Below are 26,447 nucleotides of genomic sequence, written 5' to 3'. Positions count from 1 at the left end.
ATTCATGTTTAAGGTGCCTTCCAACTTCACTTTAATTGCAGCAGACCCATCCAGTTTCCATTGGATACATTGCAATTTCCTAGAGCAAACTAAAACTAAGGGCCAGATTCATTTTGTGGCCAAGCTTGCATTCATTTCTAAAGCATTGGCAGGAATTGCTGTCACACTGTTTATAGTTTGGGCATGGCTCCATCAACATGATGGAGCTGGTTTCTCTTTTTCCAAAACGAAAAAACACAAATTATGATTGTCTTTTTGAAAACAAAAAGAAAATGCTCTCCTTGACATGGGGGCCCGCTACTCTGGTGAGCGGAGCACTGAGCAGTTTTAACTGCTCTTTAATTCCACTCATCTAAATTAGGCTAGTTGAATTTGAGGTGTGCCCCTAACAGCCCTTACTCCATAGGTCCATCAGAGGTGATTATTCACAGTGGAGATGGAGAAGTCTCCTCCATGATTAAATCTAAAGTCCACCCGCACATGAATTTGGCAGACTGACAACAGTTTGGTGGTACAGCTTCTCTGTTGCTTTTGCAAAAATAGCATCTATACTGTCAAGATATAAATCTGGCTATGAATCTTCAAAGGATGAAAAAGTCATCAAACTTTGGAAGAGATAGAAAGATTATAGTATAAGGAAGAATTATTAGACAGCCATTGACAATGCAATTTTCTCCATGAAGTTAAGACACACAGAGAAGGCAAACGACTTTCAGTTGTGAACAAAACAAGCCTTGATACAATCACATTTTTTTTTATAAACATGCACATAATGATACTGTAAAGATTAGAAAAAGAACCCCTTTTACAGACTGCTAAGCAAGCCAGATGCAGGTTTGTTTAAAAAAATCTTCAGGGCCATTAAGCTTTCCTCACATGCACATAAATATCATCTGCTGAGGCAAATGACAGTTCACATTTCTCAGAATTAATACCTGCAGGAATGTACACCTTCAGGTGGTACCCATGACCACAGAAAGCTGAAACCAGAGTAATTTTTCCATGGTCGAAAGTGTAGACAGAAACATGGAAACAGGGTGATACATAACAAGGAGCAGGGAATCTGGTGATCCCCCACAGCAAAACCTACTGAATATTCTCCAACATTGAATTGCCACATTCAGTCTGTGCATGTAAAAGAAGGCTGCAAATCGCATTGCACAGTACTGACAGGGTGCAAACTCTGCAAGCATTTAAGAGTTAAATCAAATGAAATGTGAAAATCTATGCAAACCCTAATTTACCGGGAGGTGCTTTGTACAGAATACCCTTTTACATAGTGTTTAATACACACATTTATCACCTGATCTGAGCAGGTGGTAAATGTTTGTAGTAGGGCTGGTGGTAGATGGAGGTGGAGGGATGGGATAGGGAGAGCAGAAAGAATGGAAAACGTTGCCTGGTAGGGAGAAGCATTGAATGCTCTCCCAGTGCCTTGCCTAAGGATCAGTCAGGGTCCAGGGAACGGTTCCTGACTACAATGCAGCCCTTTGTGAAGGTGATTTTACCACCATATTTTCCCTCCGGCAGATTGAGTCTTGTGTTCCTGTACAGAATAAATCCTGGTGTGAAAAGAATGGCCCACTCATGACTGAGGGGAGCAGATTTCCACATGCCCATTGTTGGACCTGACACTTTTAAGGGGGGAAATCCACAGATTTTTACCTCCTGAACTCATTTTTGTTGGCCTTAGTATGCCCGTCTTCCTGATCTGGTTTGGTGTGTACATGGGATGTTTGTGAGTAGGAGTCCAGTGGAGTGGAGATGTGTGGGTGGTTGGTAGGAAGAGATGCAACTGTTCAGGTAGATGGGGCCTGAGTTGTGTAGTGCCTTAGATGTGAGTGTGAGGGGTTTGAATTGAGTGAATTTGTGTACTGGGAGAAAGTGTAGTTCTCTGAAGTGTGGTGTTATTTGACCTGTCATCCTTGGTGTGGTCTTCCCCCAAACCTTTTGTCTTCACCCCTTCTGTTTTCTAAATTTCATTTATGTTGGCATTAGGACTTTGTTCACCTTTTCCCTGCTAAACAGTGGTAAAATGTTTGTACTCCTTCCTTAAAAACATGGTAGTATTGGCATCTACCTGATTGGTAAATTAAATTTACTTGTGAGTCCCAATTAAATGTTGCTATAGGGCCTGTATTCTAAATGCTATTTGTAGGCCTGCGGCACTCATTGTGCCACCCACTAAAGTAGCCTTTTAAAACAGGTATCAGGTTTGCCACTGAAGCCTGTAGTGTAGTTTTAAACGACCATTTTGACCTGACAAAATAAACATTTTGCTAGGCTGTAACCTTCCATTTTATGACATATCAGTCAATCCTAAGCTTGGCCCCAAAGGCTCATATAGTAGAGTGCATTGTATTTAAAATGTAGGACATGTGTAGTCAGGCTTTACATGTCCTGGTAGTGCAAAACCCACAAAGTTGAATACCCTGCTTCAAGGTCTATCTCTCCCATTGACTAATACTGGATTACCTTATTACATTTTATAAGTGCTAACTTTGGTTTGATAGCAGAGAGGGAAAAGCTGTTTAGACTCAAATTAATTTAAAATCAACTTTTTGAGTCACAATTTTTAATATGCCACTTTTGACTTAAAAAGTTGGCGTTTTCTTGCCATACCCATGTGTGCCTTCCACCAGGGTCCTGGGGCACATGATGGTGAATGTCTCTGATGCTGAGGTTTGTGTATTCCTCCAGACAGTGACACAAAGGTGACAAGGAGACTAGTGGGGGCAGGATGGGCCATCCTGCCAGAATTGGTGGGTGTGGAGCTGTGCCTTTCCTCACTTGCACTTCAAAGGTGTTGCCTCCAGCACACACAAAGGAACCTGACTCCAGCCTATTGCTACCCCAGACAATTTAGAGCCTGGAAAGCGGAAGGGATGGGCTTCTCAGAACCAGTTGTGGGAGTGTGACAGGGTGTCCACCCACGCACAAAGGCTGGCACCAGTAATAAATATTGGACACTAAGAACAACACTTCAGAACACTCTTGGCCCTGTAGGCATCACCAACGAGCGACTGCCCTGCTACTGAGGACTGTCTTGCTATCTGAGAAGGAAGACTGGGCCTGCTTACCTTCACCTCAGCCTAATCTGAGTAACTCCAAGGGTCAGTTGGCTGACCTCCGATATGAGCAACATGGGCACAACAAGCTCCAGAGGCCTCTTTGTTACTGCTCAGCTGACCTACTGCAACTAGACCTGCCTGAGCCCTTCTCCTCTGGAGTGAGTCCCTCACCCAAAGAGCTCCCCCACCAAGTCCTGGATCCACAGCTGCCATCATTGAGAGCTAATCACAAGAGAAATGTGAAAATCCTTACATTTGGGCTCGTCATGATGCCCAACATGCTTTTTGTGCCAAAAGCCTCAGCCTTGTGGCCTCCTTCAACGTGAACAGAAATCTTCATGCCGGGCTCAAGAACGTACATTTTAAGCGGTACTAACCTAGTCCAGGTATCTGGACCGTGCTTTCCCTTGGTTGAGTATGGCGCTGCATAATTTAGTGCCCACCTATATCGCCAGCTTTGCCTTCCAACATAGAGTTTCCCCGGAACAGACGAACACGGAACCCAATTTATGGTGCAAAATGAATTTATTAGTAGCCCTGCACCTCCGCCATAACATATTTTGCCCTCCCAAAGGCCTTGATCACATGTATATATATATGTATGTTTAGTGGGTAATCACCCTATGATCACATATCGAAGAGCTCGTAACCTCAAAGATCGATTGGTTAACAGTCATTATCAATCTAAAAAGGACACTCATTGGCTAAAAACAACGGGTTTCATAAAATGTCAAAAATGCAAAGTGTGTGAAATAGCTCGACCTACCAAAGAAGTATGCCTAGCGAATGGTTCCAAATGGCAAATAAAACAGTTAATATCTTGTAAAAGTGAATTTACAATTTACATCATCGAGTGCCCATGTAAAATGAAGTACGTAGGCAGCACTACTTGCGAACTAAAAAAACGAATTTTGGAACACACTCGAGCAGTGACAAACAAGGACGTATCCAACGCAGTGGCAAAACACATGAACCAATCACACACGAACAATTGGAAACTCCTAAAATTTTATGGAATTGAAACCATTCCACTAACCATCACAGGTGGTAATAGAGAAAAAACATTACGACAAAAGGAATCTCGTTTCATTATTAAGCTCAGGACACTGACTCCTTATGGGTTGAACCAAAGTGAGGAATTATACAGCCACCTCTGAACTGTATGGAATTGATTTTTGATGTCAAGAGAAAAATGTGGAATGCTTTGGAAACTTGTGTGGGGGGGGTTTTTCCATTGCTTACAATTCTTGAAACATGCAATGTAACATGCAGTAGCTACTACATTGTTTAATTCTTACTATATCCTAGTTCACCTGTTTGCTAACCCGGTCAAATAATTGATGTGCCCATATGTTAATAGATTAATTGACAGAGGTATGATTCCAATACTTGAATGTCACACCCCACTGGAGGGGTATTATTGATGAGTAACGTTGTTACAATATTTAGGCATAAAATTCATGCCTTCATCACTCTATAAGTACAAGTCATGGGGCGCTTTAAACATGAATTTATATTAATTTTTCATTCACTGTAAATATTGACCGTGGCACCATGGGTTTGCGGAATATAACCGCATATAATCGATGCGGAATGAAAATTTCATTTTAATTTCATGGATGATGATAACATGTTGAAAGTTTACGTTAAATTTACAATGGGAACTACAAGTCCCACAATGCATATGAAAGTCACATGACAGGAAATGGTTGTTGTTTTTTTCAAAAAACGGTTATTAATTGTAAACGCGAACCTGGCCACATTGTCGTGAGCAAGGTCTTGTGGCAAGACCGAAACGCGTCGCTTTGTTTATGGATTTATTGCACAACTTAATTTGGCTAAAATAAAACATCTTTAACTCTGTGCGGAGTGCGACCCTGCTTTCTCTTTGGTCAAAGAGATCTTGGATATATATGTATATATATATATATATTATCTACTGGCGGTCGCCAGTAGATAGTTATAGTTAGGACCTATTTTCCATAGGAAATCCGCAACATTCTATTGGGAATATCTTTGGCGCCGATTGACGAATCTTCGCGAAATTCTCCAAACTTTTGGCCAGCTCTGCTCCGCTCCTACCCTGAAAGTTTTGCGGTGATCCGTGAAAAAAAGGGGTCCCAAAACGCGTTTTCCCCATGCAATTTCCCATAGGATCTGTTGTCGCAGCTACAGCCGATCCGCTGAACGGAATGACACCAAATTTGGCAAAGAGGTAGTCCTCAGTTCGGACTCGTGCCTTTTGCATATTTGGTGTGAATCTGTTCAGTAGTTCCTGAGAAAATTAGGGTAAAAAGTTAGTGATATCTATGGCCGCGGAGGATCCGCGGACCGTACCCGCACCGTAAGCGCACCCTCCCCGAACGGAGCGCGCACCCTCCCGATCGCGCGCTGAATGCTAATTGGCCGTCGAGCGTCTCTCTACATTCGAAACCAGTAACTGTTGGCGGCCATTTTCTGCCTCGGTAGAAGCGAGGCTGAAGATGGAAGGGGAATAAGTGTGTAAAAGATATAAAGGGGGCTGAGTGGAAATACTCTGACCCTCTAGATCTGCTTAGGGGGTCCCAGAAGGACCCCCTGTGGCCCCCCTTTTTAAAAAAAAAAAAGCGGCGAAATGCGCGTACGGTGTGCGCATCCTATCGCGTTGGATGCACGGATTCTCTCGCGGTGGGTGCGCGGATCCACGGCAACATTTTTTTAAATACGACAAGAAATCATTGGTTGTATAATAACTTTCTACACTGAAAGGTAGGGTGTATATTTTTGTTTTTTAAAGGTATGATTGTTATTGGTTAACAAAAACAGATTGTAAGGAACATTATATATGATAAGCTGATATGTTGAAAAGTCAAGCACACTTCCTGTCTTGTGTAGGAACATTGTGTGCTGAACTTGTGAACTGTGAGCTCAGTGCAGTGTTCCATGACCTGTTTCTATGGTAACAGGCAGAAGGCAGATTGGGGGAAGGGTTGAAATGTATTTCAGTTGGAAAGGGTTGAAACGTTTAACCAATAGAAATGTGTGTTTGCTTTTGAGTTTATGTGCAAAGGATTGTGATTTGATGTTTACATGTATATGATTGGAAAATGAAAGGGAAACATGTTCATTCTTTGCTTTTGCTGAGAGGTGCACAGTGCATAGATTCTGTAAAATAAAATATGGTGAGTGATTGATATACTCCTTAATCTACAAAAGAACTTGAAAGATGAGTTATTTAATTGTGAGGGAATGTATGTAGACTATTTTGATTTTAATCAGACTAATGTATTTTTCCTGCTAAAGTGTAGGGAGTACTTTTTTTCTCTACAAATGTGTGTGCATGTAGAAACCATTCTGTGATTGCCATTTGTGTTTTTCATGTGTTTGTAGACAGATAACTGTGCAGTTTTTATATTTTGGTAGAATTAGAAACCAGTAATTGTTTATGAATTTGTGAAATGAGTTATGGTATGTTTCTATACTAAGATGTAGTACTACTTCTAGATGAAGAAATGTGTTTTGATATAGTGCAAGGGATAGTGTTGTTTGTCTAGAATCACACAGTGAGTCTATGTGCATTTGGGAACCACTGTTAGAGAAGCATTTGGTAACACTGTGTATTTGCTGACAGATAACTGTGTTAAAACCAGTCAGGTTGTCAAGTTTTAGTAGCATTAGAAGACAGTTATGGCTTATGCTTTTATTATATGAGTCAGGCATTGACAGTAAATTGCAGTTGTGAAATATGTAGATTGTGTGCAGTTCCCTTACCACTTGCACTGTAGTGAATGAGTTTTGGTAAACTCATAGGGATAGTGGTGCTTGTCTAGAATCACACTGTGAGTTAGTGTGTATTTGGGATCACGGTGAGAGAAGCATTTGGTAACATCATGTATTTGCTGACAGATAACTGTTTTAAAACCTGTCATGTTGTGAAGTTTTAGTAGGATTAGAATCCAGTCTTTGCTTATGCGTTGATTAAATGATTCATGCTTTGACACTGATGTGGTGTACTTAAATATGTAGATTGTGTGCAGTACCATTAACTCTTCCAGAGTAGTGAATGAGTTTTGGTAAACTCCTAGGATAGTGTTTTAGTAGCATTAGAAGCCAGTCTTTGCTTATGCTTTGATTATATGAGTCAGGCTTTGACACAAAAGTGCAGTCCTGAAATATGAAGATTGTGTGCAGTTTGCTTACCACTTCCACAGTAGTGAATGATTTTTGGTAAACTCCTAGGTATAGTGGTTGTTGTCTAGAATTACACTGTAAGTCTGTGTGCATTTGAGAACCACTGTGAGAGAAGCATTTGGTAACATCGTGTATTTGCTGACAGATAACTAATTTAAAACCTCTCATGTTGTGATGTTTTAGTAGCATTAGAAGCTAGTCTTTGCTTATGCATTGATAAAATGAGTCAGGGTTTGACACTAAGGTGCAGTACCATGTACTATTCTGTTCACTGTGGCAGAACTGCAAATTTAAAAGTTTTACCTAAGCACTGTCCTAGAAGTAGTCTGATTATTTAGTCAATTTCTAAGTACCAAATAGACTGCTTCAAATGTCTATGCAGTATGCATGTAGTGTTCTAACATACTATAGACTTGTCTTTTACACCTTCAATTCCCTAGTCAGTATCCATACACTTCCAGGAAACATCCTGTCACTTCCTTTGCAGTCCTCTAGAGACCCATTCAACAGTATGTACTAATCCATTCACTGTGCCAAAACCCAAACACTTATAAATTCACCAAGACACTCTCTTTCCAGTACTCTTATGATTCAGTCACTGCCTAAGTATTCATGCACTGAGCCAGGTCTTAGCACATGGACTTCTTCAAACCCCTATCCACTATGCATGCAGTCCTCTAAGCACCTACAAACTTGTCTCTCACACCTTCAATTCCCCAGTCAGTATCCGTTCACTTCCAGCAAACACCCTGTCATTCCATTTGCACTCCTCTAGTGACCCATTCAGCATCATGTACTAATCCATTCACTGCGCCAAACCCTAATAAATTCACCCAGGCACTCTCCTTGCAGTACTCTAATCATTCAGTCAGTACCCAAGTACTCATCCAGTGACCCAGGCCTTAGCACATGGACTGCTTCAAACCCTTATCCAATATGCATGCAGTCCTCTAACCACCTACACAATTGTCTTTCTCACCTTCAATTCCCTAGTCAGTATTCATACACTTCCAGGAAATACCCTGTCACTCCCTTTGCAGTCCTCTAGTGACCCATTCAGCACCATGTACTAATCCATTCACTGTGCTAAAACCCAAACACTTATAAATTCACCAAGATACTATCTTTGCAGTACTCTAATCATTCAGTCAGTGCCTAAGTATTCATACACTGAGCCAGGCCTTAGCACATGGACTGCTTTAATGGCTATGCAGTATTGATGCAGGCCTCTAATCACCTACACAGTTGTCTTTCACACCTTCAATTCTCTAGCTAGTATTCATACTCTTCTAGCAAACACCCTGTCACTCACCCAGTGTGTCTCCTTATAGTACTGTAATCATTTAGTCAGTTAGCATGTAGTCTTTTAGTGAGGTAGGCTTTAGGGTATGAACTGCTTCAAAGTAGTATGCACTATGCATGTAGTGTTTTAACGATCGTCACACTTGTGGTTCAGGGCTATAGTTTCTTAGTCAGTTTTTATATAAAATGTGTTTGTACAGTAATGGAATAGTATAAATTTGAAAGTTATTAATATACATTTATTTGTGATTCTTTTTTACAGATACAGAACAGGAGTGTTTCTCATCTGTTTGCACTCTTCTCGTGCAAGTTTGTTTGGATGAAGGGTCCTTAGGTGTTTCATCATACTTGCTGTGCCACACGAGTATTTTTTGTTAGGATCCCCTCGTAACAGAACTCTTTGGCAAATCTTGCGAATGAAGAAGGTGGCATTGGTCTTTGTTTGCCCCTTGGAAAAAGTTAAAAATGTCTTCACCACTGAAGAAAAACGTTGTGGGCGTGGTGCCATCTGCAAAAAAATTTCCTCAGATTCTGTAAATATTTTAAAGCGGCAACATTTACAGTTTTTGTAAGTTAAACTTATAAAATGTTGTTAGCTGTATACATTTTATATATCTGTTATTTTTTTTCTAGTGGTATTTTGTTGAGAATACCATGTTGGTTTTTTTTTTAACAATCTTTCTGATTTTCCAGGTCTGTCGTCGACATCCGTGGTTCCTACAGGAGTGTTCCGCCTTGTTGTTTTGTATTATTGTTGTTACATTTCGTTTATTAGTTTATTGTTTATATTTAGGTTAATAAAAAAATAAAGTTTGAAAATAGTTTATCCTTTATATATTTATTATTATAAAAAATAAAGTTTGAAAAACAAATTAATAATGTTTTTGGTTGTTCTCTTAACTGCTGTGTGACTCTTTCTTGTTCTTATTACTGTTATTTGATGGAGTCCACCATGGTGTTAAATTTTGGGGCACTTATCGCAGGAATACTGGTGATATCTGCAGTTTGCACCAACTTCTGAATAGTGTGTTACATTTATCTCAACTTTACTTCCGTTAAAGTGCTGATAATGAAATGGAGAGTAGCCGTTCCCGTGCAAAAAGACACGAGGTGCACCTTTGCGATTTATTCTAAAAACTAAAATCGTGTATTGTATTGCACTGAGGTATTAGCTGCACTTACAGTGTACACACAAAATCTATTAAGAAATCTCATTGTATTTATATTGATTGGGAATAGTGCGTCAGGTGCCTGATCTTGACGAGTTCGTATATTGTTATGCACACGAAAAAAATCACATCACAACTTTCACACCAATTGCAATGCGAAACATATTCCGGCGATAAGACACGTTAGCACCAGGGATTTTACACCTGCTTTCTGCTGGTGTTAAGCAGGACAACTACCTGCACCATGAAAGGGAACATAGCCAAGAGCCACACCAGAATACCCACAGGTGCCATAGAGTCAATGAGCATGATACAGGGATACCCATGAGGGCCAGAAGACTCATCTCAACAACTGCAGGACCGCCAATGCCCCCCAAACCCACATCTTAGTAAGTGTGTCCCTGTGGTCATTGTCTTAGCATGATAGGCACAAGCCCTGCAACATCACAGTGTGCTGTCACCTCAGCGTTGGCAGTGAGCCTGGATGTGTAGCTACGTACGCATCCTCCTGCATGCACAACTGGCGTGTGCTGGTCTGTCGTTCACAGGTCAGTGCAGGGGTGTGCCTATCCGGCAAGGGGAACGGGGTGTCTCGGACATGTCCGTGTACAGGAAGTGCGCTAAGTGTGTCTCTGTGTTCTGGTGTGGGCTGTTACAAGAGCCGCAGCAGTCGATGTTGTAAAGTGGCATGTACCACCTCCAAACGGCACTGTGATGTTGTAATTGGAATGTAGCAGGAGATGCGCAAATAGGCATTACAATGGCGTGCCGTACGAGTGCACGAGACACAACAGCTCACCATACAAAAGTGTGGGGGCTTGTGGGAGGGAGGAGCAGCTGTTTGGCACCATAACACACAGTGAACTCGACCATGTGCCACATGCTGGGCATCTCATCCATGATGACCACGGTCGCAGACATCCCACAACACCAATGACTGGCCTTTGTACACATCCTCTATGAATGCAGCGTGGTTTTCACTTCTATGCTCGTTCAGTGGTGTGATGTTGGCAGGTTGTGTGACTTGTGCTCCTTGTTGGTGTGTTTCATTTTGGCCATTGTTAGTCTATATGTGTGTTGTACTTAATTGTGCATGTGTGCCATTCTGCCTATCTCCCCTCTCCCACCACTCCCTGCTTCTTCCTTTTCCTAGTGCTGTTGTGTCTATAATTTTGTTGCTGCACACATAAATACATGTAAAGAATAAATTAGAATAGTTCCTTGATTCTTTTAGGTTTCAAAACTTCTCTATTGGTTTCTTTTTAATTTTCCATATGAATCGTTTTTTTAAATATTCAACAACACATAGAAGTCAGAAGTGCAACGTATTCTATCAACACACTTTCTAGAACATTCTACAATACGTGCAGGTTAAAAGTTCATCAATTTTTTAAAACTTTACGATATTTTTTTGTAACATTTTCTTGAACATTTAACGACATGTTCAGGTTAAAAGTTGACGATTGTTTTAAGTTCGAACAGTGCCTTCCAAATGCAAGTAGCAGGTGTGGTTGAGCTGAGCAAATTTTATCCTATGATATGTACTCCACGTTGAAACTGCTTTTTCTTAACCAATGACAAAGATGCTTTTCCACAAAACTAATGTGCACCCTACTTTTAAAAAAGAATGCTTTTCATGATATCTTCAGAGATAAGTTATAGTTAGGAATTGGCATTTAAAAAACCTTTGAAAATTCACTGAAAAAACCATAGGTTTCAGGGGCGTTATAGTTAGCTGGACATTTCCCTCGTACAAAACCCTAGAAATTCACCTGTTATAATTAGTTCAGCTAACTATAACTCGTGCCCCCGCAATGCACTGCTGATGACGTCACATATTACATCACTCATGACATGGTCAGTGACATCACTGATGACATCTTTTTTAACAGTACACAACAACTGTGACAAAAAAGAAAAAAATATAATAATGACAATAAAAATATGTAAAATAAAAAAACTATTTAAACCTAAGCAAATAAAAATAGAAATTCAGAGGTGGTTAGCAGTTTTTCTCTTGTACTCCTAGTTTTCTCTCATTTTCAGCATACCAATACAGGATTCAAAGATGTGTAATTAAATCCTCTTCCATATTTAACCCCATCGGGATTCGTGTGTTTAACATGGGCATTGAGGGACGTAGACAGCATTTTCTGTTTTACAGTTGTGGACTGTTAAAAAAGACGCCTTAAGGCTGAGATTAATAATGGCCCACTTGGGCGTTATTTTGGGAAAATGCAACCGCTATAAAATGTTGTGGGACTTTTTACGAATATTAATTGAAAGATACCCGCTTGGGTCAAATAATAGGCTCCTATCGTATTACAAGGAGTGTTTGCTGGAGGAACGATAAAGTTTGTTGTTAGTGATTTTGAAAAAAATACAATAGACCGTGCAAGTGACGAATTGCTCAAGAATGAAGTACCCACATGGGTTATACCATTTGATATACTTATATATATATATATATATATATATTTTATCGTTTCATCGTGGCTACCAATGAATTTGAATTTGAATTTTAACTATGTCGTAAATAGAACCAAAAACGCGAGTGCATTACTGTTAAAAAACTACCAGTCTTTTGTCTAATACACTTAGTGGTAGTCACATCATGTGACTTGTTTTTGTATACACTGTGTTTAAAAATGGCCGCCACACAAGCGATAAAACTGTTGGTGAACAAGCCTGCTGGACAGGCGAAACGCGTCTTATCAGCTGTCCAAAATAAAGCGATTAATTGCCAGTACACGGAGTCGTCATCCCTTGCTGTTTGTGAGAGGAGATTGCTATATTGTCTAGACCGTGCTTTGGTGGTCCAATTTTTGACGACGCACCCGCTGTTCTGGTAGTGCGGCGGCTGTACCGAAGCAAGGAGAAGAGATAGTGGTGATTTCACACCGAACGTTTGAAAATATATATATATATATATACACACATATATATATATATATATATTCACTGAAAAAACCATAGGTTTCACACATGTTATAGTTAGCGGAAATTTTACTGATAAAATACCAATGAAATTCCCCCATTATAGTTAGTGCAGGCAACTATAACTCACGCGACCGCAATCCTCTGCTGATGCTAATACTGTATTTAGACACTTATTTACCCATGTCTTCTTCCATGCATTTTTAGCTATACATATATTACAAATATTTTTTTTTCATAAAGACACATATGTCATCAGCAGAAGATTGCGGTCGCGTGAGTTATAGTTGCCTGCACTAACTATAACGGGGGAATTTCATTGGTTTTTTATCAGTAAAATTTCCGCTAACTATAACATGTGTGAAACCTATGGTTTTTTCAGTGAATTTGCAAGGTTTTTTAAATGCTAATTCCTAACTATAACGTGTGTGAAACCTATGGTTTTTTCAGTGAATTTGTACGGTTTTTTAAATGCTAAGTTACTTTACGCCATTCGTGGCATGCGCGCCCACTTATCGCAGTTCGTTCCGTGCGCGCACATGGAGGACATATGATGCACTTCGTTTTGAAAGGTAATATTTTAATTTTTCGCAGTAGTTATAAGCCATGCACAAATGGTGCCCTTCGGGCACCATTTGCACACGGGGTGGAGAGAGTGTGGATATTTTTTTTTTATTATTTTCGTTTTTCACAGCTGATATAAGCCATGCACAAATGGTGACCTTCGGTCACCAATTGCACACGGGGTGGGGTTATTGTGGATAATTTTTTTTTTATATATCTTTTTTTACCGTACGCGTACGGTAAGCGTAATCGGCGAAATTAGCGAAAAAATATAAATTCCGTTTTTGGCCTTGGGGGATCTTTGGGGACTCCCTCTACATGGCTATGTGTGTGGGAGCTGTCGAAACAGCCCCTTTACATGTTTTTGTGCTTTGTTTGTTAATCATCACTCTCAGTGCGAGAGAGAAAATGGCGGCCGCCGCTTCCTGGTTTCGGCCGATTCGAATGTTTACTAAGATCTAAGAGCCAATCATAATTGCGCTCGCGCACGCCACCGTACGCGTACGGTAAGCGTACCGTAAGCGCACCGTAAGCTGGCTCAGATATATATATTGATTTAAAGGCTATTTTCTCAGAATCTACTGAACAGATTTACACCAAACCTACAAAAGGCACTTCCTTGACCTGAGGACTACCTCTCTGCCAAATTTCTAGTAATTCTGTTCAGCCGTTCGGGCTGTAGCCCTGTCTAAAGGTCCTACGGAAAAATGCATGGGAAAAACGTGTTTTCGGACCCCCCTTTTATCTCAGCCCCCGCTTGACGAATCCCCCCGAGACTTTCAGGGTAGGAGCGGAGCGTAGCGCCCCACCTATTTTGAAAAATTCGCGAGGATTCGTCGACCGGCGCCAAAGTTATTCAAAATAGAATGTTGCGGATTTCCTATGGAAACGTGGTCCTAACTATAACTACCTACTGGCGACCGCCAGTAGGTAATATATATATATATATGTATATATATATATATATATATATATATATATATATATATATATATATATATATATATATATATATATATATATATATATATATATATATATTATCTACTGGCGGTCGCCAGTAGATAGTTATAGTTAGGACCGAGTTCCCATAGGAAATCTGAAAATTCTATTTTGAATAACTTTGGCACCGGTTGACTTATCTTCGCGAAATTTTCAAAACTAATGGGGCGCTCCGCTCCGCTCAGCTCCTACCCTGAAAGTCTCTGGGTGATTCGTCAAGCAGGGGCTGAGAAAAAAGGGGGGTCCCAAAACGCGTTTTCCCCATGCATTGTCCCATAGGACCTTTAGTCGAAGGTACAGCCCGAACGGCTGAACAGAATTACTTGAAATTTGGCAAAGAGGTAGTCCTCAGGTCAGGCATGTGCCTTTTGCTTAAATGGTGTATATCTGTTAAGTAGTTCCTGAGAAAATCAAAAGTAAAATCACATATATATCTGGGCGGAGCCTAACCACACATCTCATCGTGAGATCTGATTGGCTGTCCAAGAAGTGTTGGCAGCCATCTTGGGACCAATATACATGATAGCACCTCATTAAAAAGCATTGCACTTAATAGAAGGTTTTAAGACTTTAGTTACATTATAAATCATTTGTTGATGGTACCATACTCATTTTAGGAATTGTGGTGTGTTCTAAGGTGATTTTACCATGTGAAAAAGCCTTCTGCTGTGATATCATGAATCATGTTTGAGAGAAAACTATTTTCTCATGCTTTTTCCACAAAGGTTTGGAAGGTGATCTATAAGCTAACTGAGAGCATATTTTCTGTAAATTCACATTATCTTTCTCAGTCATGTGAGAATGAAGTCTGACATTCTCAGTAAAACATGTACATCCAACAAGGTCAGAGACTGTCAGTTGATTCCTTTGTGTTCTACTGCAGATTCCCAGAGTGTTCTAAAGAACAACTAGAGCACTTATGACAAACGTATGGCACACCTGAAGCCATCTTGGTTGGAATAAAGTGGTAATTCTTAAAACATTTAATTTAAAAAGGAACAAAATGAGGGGGTTCATTTTGCCATAGAAAGTATGATTAGTGCTGCAGAAAGAAAAAATAGGGCACATTTTGAGTGACTTCTCAAATCCTCTTCTATTTCATTAAAAAATTCTGACATGCAGACTGAAACATGCACTTTGAATACCAGCAGCAGTCTTCCCTGGTGAGCAGTAGCTTTACTACAGTGATCTAATGAGCAACTAGAGTGCTACCATTCAGAATTTATGGAAAATGTGTGACATATCTGAATGCCTTCTTGATGGAATCAAAGTAAACAAGCATTGAAGATGCAATAGGTCTCGCCCTCGTTTAAGTTAAAGCAATTCTGTTTGAAATTAGGTGGCTTTTTAGCTTTGCTTGTATTAGAGTTTTTCAAACTTTCATGTACATACCATGCAAATGTATGCATATATGTATATGTATATGTTTGCATGCATTTATATTTATATAGATATGCAGATTATATTTATATGTTTATATATGTATATATATATATATAATTCACTGAAAAAACCATAGGTTTCACACATGTTATAGTTAGCTGGACATTTTACTGATAAAAAACCAATGAAATTCCCCCGTTATAGTTAGTGCAGGCAACTATAACTCACGCGACCGCAATCCTCTGCTGATGACATATGTGTCTTTATGAAAAAAATTTGTAATATATGTATAGCTAAAATTTAATGGAAGAAGAGATGGGCAAATAAGTGTCTAAATACAGTATTAGCATCAGCAGAGGATTGCGGTCGCATGAGTTATAGTTGCCTGCACTAACTATAACGGGGGAATTTCATTGGTTTTTTATCAGTAAAATGTCCAGCTAACTATAACATGTGTGAAACCTATGGTTTTTTCAGTGAATTTGCAAGGTTTTTTAAATGCTAATTCCTAACTATAACGTGTGTGAAACCTATGGTTTTTTCAGTGAATTTGTACGTTTTTTTAAATGCTAAGTTACTTTACACCATTCGTGGCGTGCGCGCCCACTTAACGCAGTTTTTTCAATGAATTTGTACGTTTTTTTAAATGCTAAGTTACTTTACGCCATTCGTGGCGTGCGCGCCCACTTAACGCAGTTTCTTCCGTGCACGCACGGTGGGCACGCGGTGCGCTATGCGCACCGCGTGCCCACGTTACGCTGGATGGGCCATGTACGCACGATGCGCTTCGCGCACCGTGCGCACATGGAGGACATATTATGCGCTTCGTTGTGAAAGGTAATGTTGGGTTATTTATGTCGAATGCTATGCGATGAACAAATGGTGCCCTTCGGGCACCATTTGCACAAGGGGTGTGGAGAGTGTGGATATTTTTTATTTTTTATTTTTTTTACCGTACGCGTACGGTAAGCGTAAACGGCGATTTTTCAAAAAATAATGAAATTGAATTTTTAGCCTTGGGGGTTCTTTGTGGACACCTTCATCAAGGGAAGGTGGTTGGGAGCAGTCTAAACAGCCCCTTTACATGTTTTTTGCCTTTGTATTTCCTCCCCCCCTCAGAGTGCGAGATAGAAAATGGCGGTCGCCGCTTCCTGGTTTCGACCGATTCGAATGTTTACTAAGATCTAACAGCCAATCAGAATCGCGCTCGCGCACGGCACCGTACGCGTACGGTAAGCTTACCGTAAGCGCACGGTAAGCGCACCGTAAGCTGCCACAGATATATATATTGATTTAAAGGCTATTTTCTCAGGATCTACTGAACAGATTTACACCAAACCTACAAAAGGCACTTCCTTGACCTGTAGACTACCTCTCTGCCAAATTTCAAGTAACTCTGTTCAGCCGTTCGGTCTGTAGCTGTGTCTAAAGGTCCTATGGAAAAATGCATGGGAAAAACGCGTTTTGGGACCCCCCTTTTTTCTCAGCTCTGCTTGACGAATCCCCCCGAGACTTTCAGGGTAGGAGCGGAGCATAGCGCCCCACCTATTTTGTAAATTTCGCGAGGATTCGTCGACCGGCGCCAAAGTTATTCCAAATAGAATGTTGCGGATTTCCTATGGAAACGTGGTCCTAACTATAACTATCTACTGGCGACCGCCAGTAGATAATATACACATACATATATATAAATGCATATGCATATATATGCATATATATATGTGCGCATTTACAGAGAGGTAGAGAGGTAGAGGTGTATAGGTAGAGGTGTATAGGTAGAGGTGTAGAGGTAGAGAGGTAGAGAGTAGTAGAGATGTAGAGAGTAGTAGAGAGAGAGGTAGAGAGGTAGAGAGTAGAGATCGAGTAATAGAGAGTAGAGAGAGAGTAGTAGAGATTAGTAGAGTGAGTAGTAGAGAGTGAGTAGTAGAGAGTGAGTATTAGAGAGTGAGTAGTAGAGAGTAGTAGAGAGTGAGTAGTAGAGTGAGTAGTAGAGAGTAGTAGAGAGTGAGTAGTAGAGAGTAGTAGAGAGTGAGTAGTAGAGAGTAGTAGAGAGTGAGTAGCAGAGAGAAAGTATTAGAGAATAGTAGAGAGTGAGTAGCAGAGTGAGTATTAGAGAGGAGTAGAGAGAGAGTAGTAGAGAGTAGTAGAGAGTGAGTAGTAGAGAGTGAGTAGTAGAGAGGAGTAGAGAGTGAGTAGTAGTGAGTCGTAGAGAGTGAGTAGTAGAGAGTGAGTAGTAGAGAGAGAGTAGTAGAGAGTAGTAGAGTAGTAGAGAGTGATTAGTAGAGAGTGAGTAGTAGATAGTAGTGGAGTAGTAGAGAGTGAGTAGTAGAGAGTGAGTAGTAGAGTCAGTACTAGAGAGTAGTAGAGAGTGAGTAGCAGAGAGCAAGTAGTAGAGAGTGTGTAGTAGAGAGTGAATAGTAGAGAGTAGTAGAGAGTGAGTAGTAGAGAGAGAGTAGTAGAGAGTGAGAAGTAGATAGAGTAGTAGAGAGTGAGTAGTAGAGTGAGTAGTAGAGAGTAGTTGAGAGCGAGTAGTAGAGAATGAGTAGTGGAGAGTGAGCAGTAGAGAGTAGTAGAGAGTGAGTAGTAGAGAGTGAGTAGTACAGAGTGAGTAGTAGAGAGTAGTAGAGAGTGAGTAGTAGAGAGTAGTAGAGTGAGTAGTAGAGAGTGAGTAGTAGAGAGGGAGTAGTAGAGAGTAGTAGAGAGTGAGTAGTAGAGAGTAGTAGAGTGAGTAGTAGAGAGTGAGTAGTAGAGAGTAGTAGAGAGAGAGTAGTAGAGAGAGAGTAGTAGAGAGTGAGTAGTAGAGAGAGAGTAGTAGAGTAGTAGAGAGTGAATGGTAGAGAGCAGCAGAGAGTAGTAGAGTGAGTAGTAGAGAGTAGTAGAGAGTGAGTAGTAATGAGTGAATAGTAGAGAGTAGTAGAGAGAGAGAGTAGTAGAGAGTGAGTAGTAGAGAGTAGTAGCGAGTGAGTAGTAGAGAGTAGTAGAGAGTGAGTAGTAAAGTAGTAGAGAGTGAGTGGTAGAGAGTAGTAAAAAGTAGTAGAGTGAGTAGTAGAGAGTGAATAGTAGAGAGTGAATAGTAGAGAGTAGTAGAGAGTGAGTAGTAGAGAGAGTAGTAGTAGACAGTGAGTAGTAGAGAGTAGTAGAGCGTGAGTAGTAGAGTGAGTAGTAGAGAGTGAGTAGTAGAGAGTAGTAGCGAGTGAGTAGTAGAGAGTGAGTAGTAGAGAGTGAGTAGTAGAGAGTGAGTAGTTGAGAGTGAGTAGTAGAGAGTAGTAGAGTAGTAGAGTGAGTAGTAGAGAGTAGTAGAGAGTGAGAAGTAGAGAGTGAGTAGTAGAGAGAGAGTAGTGGAGAGTAGTAGAGAGTCAGTAGTAGAGTTTTCAGTCAGTGTCAGTCAGTGTCAGTCAGTGTCAGTCAGTCAGTGTCAGTCAGTCAGTCAGTGTCAGTCAATCAGTGTCAGTCAATCAGTGTCAGTCAGTCAGTGTCAGTCAGTGTCAATCAGTGTCAGTCAGTGTCAGTCAGTCAGTCAGTCAGTGTCAGTCAATTAGTGTCAGTCAGTCTGTGTCAGTCAGTCTGTGTCAGTCAGTGTCAATCAGTCAGTGTCAGTCAGTCAGTGTCAGTCAGTCAGTGTCAGCTAGAGCAGTTCTGCTGACCTGGTTCTCTGGCTCTAAAGCAGCTTTGCTGACCTGGTTCTCTCTCTCTTAAGCAGCTCTGCTGACCTGGTTTCTCTGGCTCTACAGCAGGTCTGCTGGCCTGGTTCTCTGGCTCTAGAGCAGCTCTGCTGACCTAGTTCTTATGCTACAGAGCAGCTCTGCTGATCTAGGTCTCTGGCTCTACACATCTCTGCTGACCTGGTTCTCTGGCTCTGCAGCGGCTCTGCAGACCTGGTTCTCTGGCTCTAGAGCAGCTCTGTTGACCTGGTTCTTAGGCTCTAGAGCAGCTCTACTGACCTGGTTCTCTGGCTCTAAAGCAGCTCTGCTGACCTGGTTCTATGGCTCTAAAGCGGCTCTGCTGATTTGGTTCTCTGGTTCTAGAGTAGCTCTGCTGACCTGGTTCTCTGGCTCTAAAGCACCTCTGCTAACCTGGTTCTCTGGCTCTAGAGCAGCTCTCCTGGCCTGGTTCTCTGGCTCTAAAGCAGCTCTGCTGACCTGGTTCTCTCCCTCTAAAGCAGCTCTGCTGACCTGGTTTCTCTGGCTCTACAGCAGCTCTGCTGACCTGGTTCTCTGTCTCCAGAGCAGCTCTGCTGACCTAGTTCTTAGGCTCTAGAGAAGCTCTGCTGAACTGGTTCTCTGGCTCTACAGCAGCTCTGCTGAACTGGTTTTCTGCACTCACGATGCACGCACCCGACTTCGCGAAAATATATTTAAAAATAATATAAGTTTATTATAAGTAGTTGCGCACACAGCGCGCCTCAGCATGTATATGCGGGACCCGCAACTGCGCAAACATCTCGTACCATAATGCGCATGTGTCACGAATGCGTGGGAGCAGGAGTCGCAGACAGGTCGCATACCAATCGCGCATATCACGTGATATTAAATGTATATGATGTAACTGAAAAACACGAAGCCGTCGCACACCATATGCGGATCCTTCATGACTTTTCTAAAATGGCGGCTAGAATGCGTGCACCCACCATGATGTGTACACTTTGAGTGTGCGACTCTGAAAAAATTGGATTTTTTTTTTAAAGAAAATAATATAAATATATTGAAATAAAAAATGAAAACAAGAAAATTAATCAATATTTCAGTTTTAATTAAAAACATTTTTTTTGTTGCAATTTTCAGAAAAATATATAATGTTATTTAATGAATAAAATATTTATAAATAAACAGTTAAAAACTGTAGAATATCAGTACAAAAAAATAGATATAACTACTATCACACTTAAAAGTTAGCATTTAAAAAACCTTTGAAATTCACTGAAAAAAAACATAGGTTTCAGAGACGTTATAGTTAGAAATTAGCATTTAAAAAACCTTAGAAATTCACAGAAAAAACCATAGGTTTCAGGGGTGTTATAGTTAGCTGTCCATTTCACTCATACAAAACCATAGAAATTCCTCCGTTATCGTTAGTTCTGCTAACTATAACTCGCGCGTCACGCAGGTCTCTGACGAAGGGGAAAGAATTCCCAGAATCGCTTAAGGCCAAAGGACTAAAAACGGAATGAGAAGCTGCTTGTTTTATTAAATTAAGGTTGTTACCTACCTGCCTGGGAGTGCGGACTTATCTCTGAAGCAAACCTTCGAAAGAATTAAATCACGGCGGCTTCGGGCCGTGGAGTCGACGCACCGCCCCATAGAACAGGAGGGGTCTACATGGAGGAAAGGTACCTCCATGATCTGCGTGGCAGGTAATTTCATTCAGCAAGCAGAGTCTCATTCGGAGGCTCAATGGAGGGCTGCTTGCACCTGTCCTAAAGTGACGTGAGCAAATCAACCCACTGAAGGGATTTGAAAGTGCAGATTTGACTGCAAGTCCCAGCGTGCATTTGGAAAGCTGATTAAATGAACTGGCACACCAGAGGCCAATTGAAGTATAAATAGCACGCAGGGGACGAGACAGCGCACAGCATTGGATTTTGCTCACGCAGGCCTCTGACGAAGGGGAAAGAATTCCCAGAAACGCGTAAGGCCAAAGGACTAAAAATGGAATGAGAAGCTGCTTGTTTTAATAAATTAAGGTTGTTACCTACCTGCCTGGGAGTGCGGACTTATCTCTAAAGCAAACCTTCGAAAGAATTAAATCACGGCGGCTTCGGGCCGTGGAGTCGACGCACCGCCCCATAGAACAGGAGGGTCTGCATGGAGGAAAGGTTCCTCCATGAGCTGCGTGACAGGTAATTTCATTCAGCAAGCAGAGTCTCATTCGGAGGCTCAATGGAGGGCTGCTTACACCTGTCCTAAAGTGACGTGAGCAAATCAACCCACTGAAGGGATTTGAAAGTGCAGATTTGACTGCAAGTCCCAGCGTGCATTTGGAAAGCTGATTAAATGAACTGGCACACCAGAGGCCAATTGAAGTATAAATAGCACGCAGGGGACGAGACAGCGCACAGCATTGGATTTTGCTCACGCAGGCCTCTGACGAAGGGGAAAGAATTCCCAGAAACGCGTAAGGCCAAAGGACTAAAAATGGAATGAGAAGCTGCTTGTTTTAATAAATTAAGGTTGTTACCTACCTGCCTGGGAGTGCGGACTTATCTCTAAAGCAAACCTTCGAAAGAATTAAATCACGGCGGCTTCGGGCCGTGGAGTCGACGCACCGCCCCATAGAACAGGAGGGTCTGCATGGAGGAAAGGTTCCTCCATGAGCTGCGTGACAGGTAATTTCATTCAGCAAGCAGAGTCTCATTCGGAGGCTCAATGGAGGGCTGCTTACACCTGTCCTAAAGTGACGTGAGCAAATCAACCCACTGAAGGGATTTGAAAGTGCAGATTTGACTGCAAGTCCCAGCGTGCATTTGGAAAGCTGATTAAATGACCTGGCACACCGGAGGCCAATTGAAATATAAATAACACGCAGGGGACGAGACAGCGCACAGCATTGGATTTTGCTCACGCAGGCCTCTGACGAAGGGGAAAGAATTCCCAGAAACGCGTAAGGCCAAAGGACTAAAAACGGAATGAGAAGCTGCTTGTTTTAATAAATTATGGTTGTTACCTACCTGCCTGGGCGTGCCGACTTATCTCTGAAGCAAACCTTCGAAAGAATTAAATCACGGCGGCTTCGGGACGTGGAGTTGACGCACCGCCCCATAGAACAGGAGGGGTCTGCATGGAGGAAAGGTTCCTCCATGATCTGCGTGGCAGGTAATTTCATTCAGCAAGCAGAGTCTCATTCGGAGGCTCAATGGAGGGCTGCTTGCACCTGTCCTAAAGTGACGTGAGCAAATCAACCTACTGAAGGGATTTGAAAGTGCAGATTTGACTGCAAGTCCCAGCGTGCATTTGGAAAGCTGATTAAATGAACTGGCACACCGGAGGCCAATTGAAATATAAATAACACGCAGGGGACGAGACAGCGCACAGCACTGGATTTTGCTCACGCAGGCCTCTGACGAAGGGGAAAGAATTCCCAGAAACGCGTAAGGCCAAAGGACTAATAATGGAATGAGAAGCTGCTTGTTTTAATAAATTAAGGTTGTTATCTACCTGCGTGGGAGTGCGGACTTATCGCTGAAGCAAACCTTCGAAAGAATTAAATCACGGCGGCTTCGGGCCGTGGAGTCGACGCACCGCCCCATAGAACAGGAGGGGTCTGCATGGAGGAAAGGTTCCTCCATGAGCTGCGTGACAGGTAATTTCATTCAGCAAGCAGAGTCTCATTCGGAGGCTCAATGGAGGGCTGCTTGCACCTGTCCTAAAGTGACGTGAGCAAATCAACCCACTGAAGGGATTTGAAAGTGCAAATTTGACTGCAAGTCCCAGCGTGCATTTGGAAAGCTGATTAAATGAACTGGCACACCGGAGGCCAATTGAAATATAAATAACACGCAGGGGACGAGACAGCGCACAGCATTGGATTTTGCTCACGCAGGCCTCTGACGAAGGGGAAAGAATTCCCAGAAACGCGTAAGGCCAAAGGACTAAAAACGGAATGAGAAGCTGCTTGTTTTAATAAATTAAGGTTGTTACCTACCTGCCTGGGAGTGCGGACTTATCTCTGAAGCAAACCTTCGAAAGAACTAAATCACGGCGGCTTCGGGCCGTGGAGTTGACGCACCGCCCCATAGAACAGGAGGGGTCTGCATGGAGGAAAGGTTCCTCCATGATCTGCGTGGCAGGTAATTTCATTCAGCAAGCAGAGTCTCATTCGGAGGCTCAATGGAGGGCTGCTTGCACCTGTCCTAAAGTGATGTGAGCAAATCAACCCACTGAAGGGATTTGAAAGTGCAGATTTGACTGCAAGTCCCAGCGTGCATTTGGAAAGCTGATTAAATGAACTGGCACACCGGAGGCCAATTGAAGTATAAATAGCACGCAGGGGACGAGGCAGCGCACAGCATTGGATTTTGCTCACCCAGGCCTCTGACGAAGGGGAAAGAATTCCCAGAAATGCGTAAGGCCAAAGGACTAAAAACGGAATAAGAAGCTGCTTGTTTTAATGAATTAAGGTTGTTACCTACCTGCCTGGGAGTGCGGACTTATCTCTGAAGCAAACCTTCGAAAGAATTAAATCACGGCGGCTTCGGGCCGTGGAGTGGACGCACCGCCCCATAGAACAGGAGGGATCTGCATGGAGGAAAGGTTCCTTGCTAATAAACCCTTAAGATTGGACACCAACCTCTTTGTTGTTCTTGTTCAACTCCATGGGATTCATTGTACTTGAAATGTATTGCTAATGTTAGCTTCTTTTTTACAGTTCAAGTCAACAAAGGTCCATGAGGCAGTGGAGTATTCTTTTTGATGATTTTATTAGGAGATTGAGATTCAGGAAACCCCGACTTATCTAGTACGACCAGATGACCAGGATTGGTGCTTTGTGCTTTTTAATGCACTATTTTGACCTAATATTTTGAAAGTGCATATCTACTGATTATATTTTTGTTGTTCTGGTATCATTTTATTTAATCAAATTTACTCTATTTTCTGAAATCGGTTTGGGATTTTTCTTGTGCTTTGTTTTCACTTTATTACTGTTTGAGTACTGCATAAATATTTTAAACATTGTCTCTGAGTTAAGACTAACTGCTTTGTGTCAAACTATGAGAGGGTTAAGCACAGGTTAATTTAGTGACTTTTTTGCGGTTTACCCTGTCAAGAATTTTGATTGTTGCATAAGTTCTTACACTTATGAATACAACATGGAGGAAAAATGTAACCATAACTTTGATGTGTTTTTTTTCCTTAAGGCGAAAGAGTGATGGATTTCAGGTTATACATATACACAGAGACATGGGGCCTGGTTCACAAAAGTAAACTTACGCTTTGGGGTAAGATTACATTTTTTTATGGATTTCACAAACTCTGACTTAGTATCTTTACGACTGCGGAGGCATCACAGTCGGGCAGAAACATCCACCCATAGAAAGATACTACATTGCTATATTTGTATGAGCAGAATTCTAGGGAGCCCCACAGTCGTAAAAGTGGGCCTACAACCTTTCCACATGTTTAGCAAACGGTCTGCACAAAGCGGGGCGCAAGTTGCCCCAGTGGCTTCGAGGCTGATTTGTAATAAGGCTGAGGGGAATCTGAAGCATAAGGCAAGATGTTCTATTTATGGAAAAGCTCCTATATGTATTGCGTATAGGAGGCAAGCATTGCTAGGTAAGCTTTTCATTGGAGGTTTTAACACAAATAGCTCCTTACCCGTGTAAGCATAGTGTACCAACGACTTGAGTGCGTCCGGGTCCACGCCTTCCATTTTAATCTCCTCCTGCTTTGCTTCCCGCACATCATTGGTAAACATTGCAGCAAAATAATCCGACACGGCACTTAAAACCAACCTATGAATAAAAACATTTTACAGAATCAAAATTAGTTTATAATCTCTTAGGGAAGCATGAAATTTAGTTGAGTACTTTAAACCACATTTGTTTGCAGACCATTAAAAATGCATTACTGGAGTGTGCAGCAGTGGGCAGGAAAGTTAAAAGGTTAATTAAGTAATCTAATTTTGTGTCAGAGTGCTTTCTGTTTTATTTTGCTTCACTGCTGTTTGCCAATGTTTTGTGAAGGTGTATCTCTCTTAAATCCGTGTGGGTTAGCATGGAGAAAGTGTCTGTATGTACATGTGTAAAAAAAACACACAGCAGATCACTCAAAAACAAACTCATATGCACCTGTACACATTAGTTAATTGGATCTCGATGTATATCTTTATATTCAGAGTTCTAAGCTTATAATTCGAAAAAAAATGAAGCACCCATCAAGAAATGTTAAATGTGTTCTTTTGTTGTTGTCCATCTACTTGTTCTTACTTTATTTGTTGAAAAAAACTGTCTTTAAAATATAAAAATTGAGATCGCAGGAATAAAAGTACTTCTTGGTTATATTAATGGTAGGCATTTTGCACATCTGATGGCATCAATGTACCAGTCAGCACTAAAATGAACTAGCAATAAAATAAATATGTATGCGATGTCTGCCATAGATAGAACAATAAAGTGAGCTTGCAATCGAAGTTACACATACTGTGGCAATTATCAAAGATCCACTATGTTGTAAAAAGGTCTTGGATTGGTGATTTGCTTAGGTTTGTGAATGCATCATCTTAAAAGTAGGTAGAATGTAAGGAGTATCTATCTGTAAACCTGGTCTTCAAAAATAAAGCGCCCAATGTTCCAATGGACTCTTGCTCAAAGGCATGCCTAAAACCACTGTTACCCCTTTTATGTCAGATTCAAACAAACATGATCCGTGCCTTCCTCCTAAAACACGCGATTGTTGCCCCCTTCTGAAAAACAACATTGACTGACACATAGATATTGGCTATGTATATATGTATCTTCAACCTCCACTTTCTTGGCAAAATCTTGGGAAGCGGCAACATCAAGAGTATGTGGAACAAAACAACCTTCTTCTTGACCATTATTTTGAATTCTGACACGTGACATGTACAAAACCAACCGTACCCAACATTAACAAAGAACTCCGTCTGCTCCTTGATGAAGACAATAACATTCTGCTTGCTCTCTAAACTTTTCCCTACCGACACCAATGTCATCCATTCGGCACTGTTAGATAGATTAAAGAGCAGGGAAAGTAATTCCTAACCTGCACGGCAGGGATCCCAATTATTCCTTATCATTTACCATTAGAATTCAGGATCAGGTCATTAAATTATCCACATGCCCAGTGTCTTGTGCCATTCCTCAAAGGTCATCCCTGATTATTGGCCAACATGT

General features: G+C 41.4%; 1 protein-coding gene across 1 annotated transcript in view; it reads right to left on the bottom strand.

Moving 5' to 3' along the window:
- The window catches only part of KLHL4 (kelch like family member 4), an 826,871-nt gene that overhangs the window by 309,783 nt on the left and 490,641 nt on the right, over positions 1–26,447 (bottom strand). The window contains exon 3 of the mRNA XM_085607742.1: positions 24,910–25,046. Within this exon, the coding sequence (XP_085463868.1) occupies positions 24,910–25,046 (137 nt within the window). The remainder of the gene's footprint in view (positions 1–24,909; positions 25,047–26,447) is intronic.

The sequence above is a fragment of the Triturus cristatus genome, chromosome 5_2 (genome assembly GCF_964204655.1).
Source record: "Triturus cristatus chromosome 5_2, aTriCri1.1, whole genome shotgun sequence".
NCBI lineage: Eukaryota > Metazoa > Chordata > Amphibia > Caudata > Salamandridae > Triturus > Triturus cristatus.
This window is presented reverse-complemented; position numbering and strand designations above follow the sequence as displayed.